General features: G+C 37.3%; 2 protein-coding genes across 2 annotated transcripts; one reads left to right on the forward strand and one right to left on the reverse strand.

The window, feature by feature from the left end:
- Positions 1–357: 357 nt before the first annotated feature.
- On the reverse strand, positions 358–3,212 carry haus1 (HAUS augmin-like complex, subunit 1). The gene is made up of 9 exons (XM_008427233.3): positions 3,078–3,212; positions 2,821–2,995; positions 2,253–2,388; positions 2,049–2,183; positions 1,825–1,948; positions 1,338–1,403; positions 1,165–1,236; positions 940–987; positions 358–845 (listed from the first exon to the last, which is right to left on the reverse strand). The coding sequence occupies exons 1-9, from the start codon at positions 3,096–3,098 to the stop codon at positions 801–803; spliced, it is 822 nt and encodes a 273-aa protein (XP_008425455.1). The 5' UTR covers positions 3,099–3,212; the 3' UTR covers positions 358–800.
- Positions 3,213–4,619: 1,407 nt separating this feature from the next.
- On the forward strand, positions 4,620–10,776 carry mis18a (MIS18 kinetochore protein A). The gene is made up of 6 exons (XM_008427231.3): positions 4,620–4,964; positions 5,381–5,447; positions 5,829–5,951; positions 7,238–7,340; positions 10,054–10,177; positions 10,269–10,776. Exons 1-5 carry the CDS (start codon positions 4,727–4,729, stop codon positions 10,132–10,134), a joined length of 612 nt encoding a protein of 203 aa, XP_008425453.1. The 5' UTR covers positions 4,620–4,726; the 3' UTR covers positions 10,135–10,177; positions 10,269–10,776.

The following is a 10,776-nucleotide window of genomic DNA, read 5'->3' on the forward strand; positions in this document are numbered from 1 at the left end:
TGTCGGCCAGACGTTGAAGGAATTACATTAAAGCAAATGGATTTAGAGGTAAAATACTGAGGTTTTGAGAACAAGATCCAAGATGTACTGAAGACTTATTTGGATCCCAGAAGGGCTGAGAAGCGATATGCAGCTGGACAAAAATACGTTTACAAAAACAAAAGAACTCGCATTTGATCAGGTTGTTCACACAGATTAAAACTTGTTTGGGTATAATCTGTCAAGGCTATTTTTATAACTCTAAGACCAACCCCTCAATTAGATTGCTGTGATCAGAGAGGAAAAGCAAAACATTTCATTAGTGTTGCAGATGTTTGAAACAAACAGGAAGGGGTGGAGACAGACTAGACATCCAGCTACACATTAGCACTAGAGTTTTATTTTTACCTTTCGTATTTGATCAAAATAAGAAAGCTAAAATCTTATCAGAAAATCGTACCCGTTTCTAGACACGAGCATGCAAACAATGTTTTGTTGGTAAACATACAAGACAAAATAAACTAGTTATACAGATTGTAAAATATAAAAATGTTCAAGGTATATGAACTAATATGGATTCTGTGTGAGCTTTTTATTAGTGTCCAAAATCTCCAAAATATTTAACCTCTACTTAAGTAAGGTTCCAAGGCAAAGGAGGAGAGAGGCAAAGAAGAGGTTTGAGGTATTTTAGGTGACCCAAAATGCCTCAAATCACTTTTCTTTTTAACATTAATGATAAAGACAGGTAAAGGTAGAAAAGAAGAAAAAAAAAAGCGTGCAAATACTTTATTTTTAAAGAAAGGACTGTGCAACAGGCAACTTCATTTAAAATCCACCTTTGTCTCAAGTTTGGAGTCGAGAGAAGCCTGAAAAATTAATGAAAGAAAGAGGAATTCAAATGACAAACGAGCAAAGAATGACATCCTATACGTTATAAAACCAAAATATTTAAACACTCACTAGTTCTCTTTTTGCTTCTTCTATCTTCACTTGTGCAAGAGATGGGCTCTGAAGGTTTAGAATGAAAAAAAAAGCACATTTCAAGATTAAATTCACAAACTTAATGCTTAAATAAATTAGACGGAGCTGATTTTTGTTTTCTTTTCAAAGGAAGAAAACAGGAAACGTGATCGCCCCTTTGGTTGGAGAAGTAATGAAGTCTGAAAAACTAGAAAACGAACGCACCGGGCTCAGGTCCATGTACGGCTCCAGCTTCTTTTTCAGGGGGATTATTTCGTTTTGCAGTGCGCCGACTTCCTGCAGAGAGAAAAATAAGATGACATGTTTCAAACCCTGAATGCAGACAAAGTAAAGCTTCCATCCCCATGGCGATGAATGTGGTGAAAATGCTGAAATACCTCAGAAAGCTGCACAATGGCCTGGTGGGTGATGGACTTGTCCATGTTCCTGGATACAAGCTGAGCCTGCAGGATTGGCAGAGCAGAATAAAGTGACTAACAGAAGACCATGGCCCTCCTAACAAACTAAACACTGTATCTCTTAAAGTTTTAAACAAGAGGCAGACGACATTGCAACTATGTAAACAGAATTTAAACTGTTTGGTCATTTAGAAGGGAAAAAAATGTTTTTTTAATTTTTTTATGAAGCTTCTTTCTAAAGCTGAGCAGCAGCTTCTTATCTTGACGTATACGCATCTGAACATTTTCTTCCGAGTCTAAATGTGGAGATGCGAATCATATTTTGTCAAGCATAAAGTTGATTCCTATCTGTGGATAAAGCAGGTTGCCGTTTAAAATCACAAAATGGTCTAGAAATGATCCCACTTAGCACCTCAGCATCTATGCAGTAATCCCAAATTATAAAAAGGAATACGCTGCAACATACCTCTGACCTCTGCTGTCTGATACTGAGCTCTTGAGCCTTGGCCGTCACAAAGTCCATGTTGAGCAGCCTCTCCTCTGCTTTCGCACTCTCCACTGCTTGAGATTTGGTAGTTTTGTCGATATCCCTGGCAATGAAGACCGCCAACATGTACATGTGTAAGCCCAACCTTCTAATCAAACTTAACTGACACACTTTTAACAGCTCGCTTCACGCCTTATTCTTACTCTTGTAGGTTTCCCCGCAGCACCAGAGTTGAACCGAGTCTTTTTTGGAGCGCCCTAAGTTCCCTTTCGAGTTTTCTGTTTGACTTCTCGACTTCCAGAAGATCACCGGTGAGGTTGTTGATTGCTGGCATGAAGCTACAAACAAACAGAAATGAAGCAATCATACATTCTGATCAATGAAAGACAAAGACCACCGGAAATTACCTGGTGAGTGACGTGTCTTTCACTCCCAGCACCATCGCATTGTCCACTAAAGCAGACAGGTAGTCTGCAGTCGGCTTTGACAAGCTTGCCCCAGACAGGCCGACACCTTGCAGAAGAACATCCTCAAGGTGAGCAGCTAGGTGGAGGGGAAAAAAGAAAGAGATGGGATTAGTGAAATACAGGTTTTGGAAAACATTGAAAAACAGACCAAAGAGTTCTTATGTGTTCTTTATTTTGAAACTCCGTGCATTTTCTAAACTCAGATTTCTATTTTCCCTCCAATTTAATAACAATTTGAACATCTGAGCACAAAATATTCACCTTAAATGCTTCAATAGTAGTCTTTAGTGCTGCTTAGTGGACTGATATGGAGACAATTTGGAGAGCTATAAAAAATAAAAACACACCTGAATCTTAAGCCATAAAAAAAATAATTTACTTCGGTTTCTATTAATTTCTACGTGTGCAAAAAATGCCATTCGACAAATCTAAACACTTTAGACCAATTCAGCCATTCCGGTCCAAATGTTTTATGCATCGTCTATTCTCCCTGCTGCGTGTGCCTCACCGTCAGCCTGATACTCTGATGTTTTCTGCTTGTAGTCTTCTGTGAGGAGAGCAGTATCACTGCAGCGGGCTTCACTGGACTGAGCCATCTGATACAGTATGTCCACTGTCCTGGTGTTCACCTCAAACGGTGGCACTGGCTGATCCCCAAACACCGTCCCCAACCAGCTGTTCACCTGTGGAAAAGACAGAAAAATAAGACAATTTCAGAAATGCGGCTGGCGCATTAATGTGTGTTTACTGGAGTCAAAGAGTTACCTTCCTCAGCTTTTCACACATGATCACAGAAAAGGTATGAAAAACCTAAGACAGTCACTACAGAAATGTGAAATGTTTTGACGCTTTATCGATTCTCAGTATAAAAGCCGTGTGTTTTCGCGCCCCTCAAATTAACTTCCTGGTTTTTAGCCAGTGAGAAGACAGATAAACTTTGTTGCAAAGTTTTACATAAAACATATTTTTTACACGAAAATGATGCCTAAGTGTAATCAAATGTGTGTGTTTTTTAAAGTGTACAAGCAAAAAAAGAAAAAAAAATTCTGTTTCACTTTTTTTTCTCTCTCAAATTCCAAAGATGGTTGTGAAGTAAAGATAGTTCACTCCTTTACTTATCCCGTTTCAGAAAACGGGATAAGTGAAAATCCTGAGTTTCGCGGAGACGAGTAGGTTTAGTATTTGTCTTTTACAGAGAGCTTGTTAACCCAGCTTTCTGAAACAGGCCTCATGTCCTCATGTCGATAACGGAAGCGAAATAAGCGCCTACAAATGCAATTCCAAGGTTATTTTATTCTATTTTTTTATTTGTAGTCATCTTGACAGCGTTTTTATTTGTCTGTCTTAATTTTCAAATTATGTTTTTTTTGTTATTTAATTATCATATAAAATTTTATTTTTATATGATAATTGTTGATTGTCAGGAAGGATATTGGAAACTGAAAATAATGTGATAAATTACAGCTGGAAAAGGGGTATGATTATATAAGTTATACTTCTTCATACCCTTTTCAGACTCATAATCACTGATGTGATGTGTCTTCAAGAAATTTATTATGTACTTTGTGTTTGTTCTACACTGCCGGTGAAAGGTTTGTCTGAAATAAATTACTAAATTACTAAAAATTACTAAATTACTATTTATATATGTGGATATTTTCAGTGTGCTTGTTTTTTCCAAATACCAAATGATTGTTATTTTTTTATTTTGCCAGACTATGGATTTTTGTTCCGTTGACATTAAACAGTTTTTAGCTTGGTGTTGGTTATTTTGTCTGATTGTTTCCGAGTTATTTCAATAATATTTTCTCTCTGTGCTGTTTTGTTCTTCTTATTGAACAACTCATTTTACACTCATACTCCTTGTTCTTTGAGTTCAGTTCTCCTCACCAATGACAAATTAAAATAGTGTTTCTCAGTAAAAATAGGACTACACTTGCACAAGAATAAAATCACTAAAATGTTTAGTTTTAGTGTTATTCTTGTTTGATGTATCATGGTATTTTGACCTTGTGAAATTTTTTTAGTAATCATCAGCAAATATTATTTGTATTTGAAGATTAGCATACATAAAGTCTGCCATTTTGAAACAACTGTAGGTCTAGCGTGTAGCAAGTATTTCTAGTATAAAACTCCAAAAGCAAAGTAGAAACAAAAATAATTTTGTCTTATTTTATTTTGTTCTTTTTAGCAATTCTTTTATCACTTCTGTTTTTTTTGTTTTTTTACTGTTTAGACATTTTTGTCTGTTTAATCAGCCCATATGATATGATAAGGTATTTGCACTGAATCCACTTTTTCAGGCAGAAAGACGAAAGCGGAAGTACGCAGTAGTGAACATCTCGAGTGCTTCCGGATATTTGAACCAACCGCCTAAGTTCAAAACACAGTTCGGCCGCACAGCGTTTGCAGTAATGGCAACGAAAGAAAAGTCTATTAGACGTCTTCAAAAAAACATAAACAAGACGTTTGAGGTATCTAGTATCGACTCTAGTGCAGTGGAAGAAAAACTCTTCGGCCGAGCGCATAAAGAAGTAGAGGAAGACGATGACGGGCCCGTGGTTTTCATCTGCGGGAAGTGCAGGCTGCCTATTGGAGATTCAATGTCGTGGGATGGAAGTGAAGACGACCAGAACCAAATAAAACTAAAGCGTGAGTATGGCCTGTTCCTGTGTGCATCCTTCCCCCATTATGTCTACCCATTGGTATGTGGTTTTGTGCATCAACCAACTCCGTCCATCCATCATCTTCTTCCTTACAGTCTTTGCAGGTTCTAGGATTAAATCCCAGAACAGGCAGATATAAATAATGAACTGTAAATTAAAAATTAAAAATAGACTTTAAACCCTGAACTGACTGGTCTGGCCGCTGGCAGGCTTGTGTCTTGGCTTTGCAAAAGTACTATGTTACTTTATTCTCAAATTCAGACCAGCGAACTGCTGTGTGATTGAAACCCCCACCCCATTATATAATATATATGCTGAAAAGCATAAGGTGCCACTCTAATAGTTTGCTATTTTGTGAGAATGTGATGCACCATGCTGACCTGTTTATTGTTACCATTACAGGGGTCACCAACAACGTTATCATTGGAAAGGACACTCACTTCCTTGAACTGAACAAACAATCAGCTTGGTAAGAAGGGTTACACTCTGTACTTTAGCAGTTACTAATGTAACCATTTTCTAGGCTTCTGGTTTAAAACTAAATTTTAAGTAAAAAAACAGATTTATCAGTATTACTATTATTAGACTTATCTGCTCATTTAAAAAATTACTGCTATGTTTCAAGCGCTAACATTTAATACTTAAAGCTACTAATAAAATATAACGGTCTACTATTACAAGCTATTTATAGTATTACGGTTGAGTCATGACTGGATAGCAAGAATTTGTTAACGCTTTACTATTGTTTTTTATTTCATGAACTGAACGCATATTTTGCATTTCTGTATAATTGCATTTATTCAAATTATGATTTTTTTCTTTGTTCTTTTACTTTTATTTCACTCAACAGCCTGGTTGTGGATCTCATCTGTCGCAGCTGCTACTCGTTGCTTGGCATGGTCTACACATCTACGCCCCGGAACCTGGACCACAAGAGGTCCACTTTCTGTCTGAGCGTAGCCAGCATCGACAGGTGCTTTTATTTCTAGTTCACTGTTACTGTCTGAAATATAGCGGCGTTCTACACAGAGAGCCTGAAAAATCTGATGCATTCAAACTGAGCCAAACACACATGAAGGTCTGATCCTGGTGCATGATTAGGTTATCGTAAACTGTAGACTAATCAGTCTCGTACTCTCAAACCTCTGAGGGATTTATTTTCCTCTCTCTTTAATGCTCTCTATTTACAAATAAATGAAGCAAGAAGATTTCTGTATATTTCTCAAGATAATAATTTATAAAGGATCAACACTAAAGTGAACACTTGAATTATTGAGTAAAAGAAAAATCAGTGGGAACTCGTAATTGCTGTAATCAGAAATTGTATTCATTAATAATCAAACTGCGATTTACTTACTAACACAAATAAACACAATAAACATAAGCAAATCTAACGACTAACAATGATGGAAAACACAAATGCTCCACTCCAGCTACTATTGGTTAAGAGGGAAACTTTTATGACTCAGGAAGTGAATAATGTTTACAATATGATTAAAATACACATGCTTTAATTGATTTTCATGTTCGCTTGTTTTTCAAAGATTGCATAACAATTATGGGCCATTAAGTCATTTATATTCAAAGCTAACAGAAAATTGTTTACTAATTAAACATTACTAAACAATCAACTTTGAGGTCTCTGAATAGAAAAAATAAACATCAAAAAAAGATCTTTTTAAATGATTTATTTTCTGTGAATTAATGCTCTTAAATTAAAGGTCGCATTTTATTTTTCGGTGGGAAATTATGCTACTTCAACTATTTTTGCATCTTTGCCAGTGTTGACACAAATTGTAAAAATTGATTGTAAAATGAGGCCACATTGAGCCCAAAGACAATAACCACTTAATCTTGCTTTTCAATTTTGACTGATGAGCACAAACACTTTTTCTAATCATTACCAGTTTTTAATTACCAGTATGTTCAGCCATATTCTTGCTAGTTTATGCTAATAAATTACGCTGTGGTGTTTAATATTTTCAGTAAGATGGGTTTTTTTTTTTTTTTTACCTGAAGCCCTGTTTTCAGTGACCTCAAATGTGTGGCGTTATTCACTTCTAATATGTTAATATTGGTTGTGCAGCATTTGTTAGACTAAGAATCCTCACATTAACACTCTGTTTAAATTTTAAACAATAAAACCAGTTTTGTAAAATAACTTCATTGTTATTGATCAGATGTCAGTTTTACATTGTACTGCAGCCATGTGAGTGATGTTATGAATCCAGATAACTTCACACCCTGTGTGTTTTTCAGCTATGTGCTCGGCTCCGGAGGCCAGGTGTTGGCAGCAGAGGGCCCCAAAGAGCAGCTGGTAACACTGGAGTACAGGCACAATGTTGAACAACAGTTGACAGAGGTAATTTATTGCGTCTGCTGCTCTTTGTCTGCTTTCCTTCACGTAGTACTATCAGGATGTAAAAATTGTGAAATTAGCACTCCAGCTTCCCTTAAAGCTTGTTGTCAAGATTAACATCTATACGTTTGTATTAGATTGCATTGTTATTTGTCTTAAAATTATTGTGCTGTCTGATAAATGGAAAATAAATATCTATCTGATATTGAAGTGAAAAATAGAAATCTGAGCAGCAGGTTAAAGCAGTTTTAGCTGGAGTCGTCAATGTGGAGTTGTATTCTTCTCCTGATGAGGCTTTCTAAATGCACAGGTTGTACTACAGCATAAGGATGACATCAGCTTTGTTCCGGTAAACCCATTCCCCCATAGTGGGCAGACTCCGATATCAGACATTACCTCATCTGCCGACCCGTGTCACCTTCCAAAAAACACTTTCATTTTTTACCTCCCAAGTTATTTTCTTCGCTCAAACGGAGCAAAGTTCTGCATCTTTTCTTCATTTTAACATCCAAAAATAACTGCTGTTTAAAGTTGTCTGTGTATTGTAGCTCTAAAGACCTTATGTGTTTTATTGTCATGCTTGCAATTTATTTTCTTCCACACGTTCTTTGATTGTGTGTTGGTTTTCTGAATTCATCCAAATCACCCTTTGTTTAGGAAATGTCCTCCTAAAAAACAGCAGAAACATCAATTGCCCAGTAGGTGGTGGTAGTGTGCAGGAGCACCTGCTAGCCCTCCCACACTCTCTGCACACAATAGCTGGAGAGCGTGCTGAGGAATCTTTGTTGAAGGGACACAGTTTTTTATGATGGATCGTCTTTGTTGCTTCAACGCAATGAATGTCTGGGACATTATTGCGCTTATCTCACCCCTTTGAACATCCCAAACCTGGCAGTCGGCTCATTGTACAGTGAGATTTTATCTTTTATGCACGTGAGCTGAAAACAGGTCACACTGCCCTGAAGACGAATGCATTTGTTGGATCAACAGATGTGTCTTTATGTGCACACAGAGACTATAATTAAACACCATGCCAACTTTCTGTCTTTTACTTGAGCAGTTCTCACTTTTAATTAGATTTTGTTTTTTGCCAAAACAAGAACATTAAACATTGCAAAGTTAATGTCACACAATGAAATCTTTGCCATTCAGACAAAGGGTGCATTTAGTACACCGTAATGAAACGTGAGAGGTTAAAATTTAGATTAAATCTACAGTTGAGCCTGTTGTTGACATGTTTATCTGTATAGGCTGTTGATTCTGACTGTGGGTGCAAAGCGGTTGCATTATTTGAAGAGTTTTATTTATTAGTTGTTTTTATTATTATTAATTGTTGATGCATTCAAATATATGCTGGAATAAGTCTTGCATGGAGAATGTGTAGCATTATTTGGAATCTACACATTTAATCAAAACGTTAAGAAGTTTTGTACTTTAGCTTTATGTAGTAAGATTTCCATTCAAGGTGTCATATCATGGGGAGACAATCAAAAATTAATGCAGGAAAATGATGAGTTTAGATTTTTCAGTGTAACTTTGATTAAATACTTGGGTATGTTGCAAGTAATGCGTTTATTTCACCTTTTAATCTGCCAAATGATCTGTCAGTCCTTCACTCAAGTACAATTTAAAAAATTTTAGAATACAATTAAAACTTAAAAGGGACACTTGTTAGCCTTTTTTTAAGCTACACAAGTGTTTGAAAAATTCTTTCTAATTTTATAGTGCCAGTTCATAATACATGTCTTCTCTGTGAGAAATGGGCCAAATTCATACCCAGGTACATGAGGTCCAATTTGGTCCAAATCAAAATTAATCTAATTCACTCCAACAAAATCCAATGAGATTGTCATGTATTGTTTTGATAACAGAGTTTGATTCAGTTGTAGTTCTGATGAAAATCCAGTCACAGTCAGTTAGTCATATGTTTTCCAGTTGATGAAAAAGTTTCCCATCTAAGGCTGATTGCATGCAGTCCGGGACTTTGCAAGAATTCCTCATGCTGATCAAACATGTGGCAAGAATAGAGATGAATCAGACTGAGTAGCATAAGCAAAAGGTTATAAAGGAGATGAGCACTATCAGAGAAGCACTGACCCATGAATACTTTCTAATGGATGGAAAACGGCAAGTATTGTAGTTTCCAGGGTAACTTCAGCTCAGCCCCATCAGTGGTTCTCTATACCAAAGAAGAGACACTGCTAAACATAGGCAATCTATGAGCCAGAAATACTTTGGACTGTTTCTTGCCCTTAAATTACCAAAAAGTTATACTCCCAGTTTATTTTCTAAGTAAAATATAGATAAGTTCTTGAATCGTTAAGCTAGTGTAAATATCAGCACAGATTTGATCTGTTCTGTATCTGATATTTGCTGCCTCTTCTGCTGTAGTCGTACTCCATCTTTTCTGTCGACAGTTAAATGAGTTTTTCGACTGCTGTTCTCGCTGACCTGTTTCCCCACCCTTCTCCTGCTCACCCATCCCCTCCTCTTCTTCTCTGGCACCTTTGTCTAATTATTTCTTCTCCTCCCTTCTGTCTCTGCTCTCTTCATTTCCCCACCTGTCCAGTTTCCCTCTTCGTTTGTTGCCCCGCTGTGACTACTTCCATCCTCCCTTTCTTAATTTGTTTCACCACCCTCTCTTGCTGTTCGTCCTGAGATTGCAAACACCATAAAATGTCTCTGTTTCTCCGTTACCCGGTCCCGATGTTTCCAGATGAAAATGCTCGTTGTGTCCATGGCACAGCGGCTGGAGGTGATCGAAGCCGGCCTTAAGGAGGAATGCGATGAGGCTTGACGACGATGGGCGTCAAGTCATCTGTGATGCTGTTTATTCCCAGGTGTTGCAAATTACAGATTTTATTGTCTCAACTTGTGCACCTGTTTATGCGTAAATGGTTTTTTTTTTTCTTCTTTTTTTTTTGTCTCCAGGAGAACATTTTGTCCCAGTTACACCTTGTTCACAGGAACGTAAAGCTGCACACACATACTCACACCGTCTACTGGGCTTTGTCCTAAAAACCAGCGGTGAAACAAAGACTGCCTGCTCTTGTAATCAATCATCTTGCCACCTCGGCTCCTTGCGGCTCGCAGCGTCTGCTCTGTGGGTCCGGTGCAGAATAAATGCGTGCCATGAGCAGAATGTTTATTTGTGCAGGATGTCATCAGCCGGGCTGCGCACTCAGCACAATTGCGGTATTGATCTGACCACTTGAGGCCACACACTCTTCGTTTCCTCTTTGTTCTGTTCCTCGAGTGTGTAGCGTTTTTAGGCTTGCAGATTTACCCAGGATGTTTTGTTTGTCATTAAAGCAGAAAGTGATCATAATGAAAGCATTTGTATAGCACCTGTTTCATTTGTTGCATTGTCTCATTGTTGTTCTTGAGCTTGTTTGGTTGTCCAGCTGTTCTTGTGTAATAAAAGTTTTGCTAACTTCAA

Source organism: Poecilia reticulata, chromosome 14 (genome assembly GCF_904066995.2).
Source record: "Poecilia reticulata chromosome 14, P_reticulata-male-v2, whole genome shotgun sequence".
Lineage (NCBI taxonomy): Eukaryota > Metazoa > Chordata > Actinopteri > Cyprinodontiformes > Poeciliidae > Poecilia > Poecilia reticulata.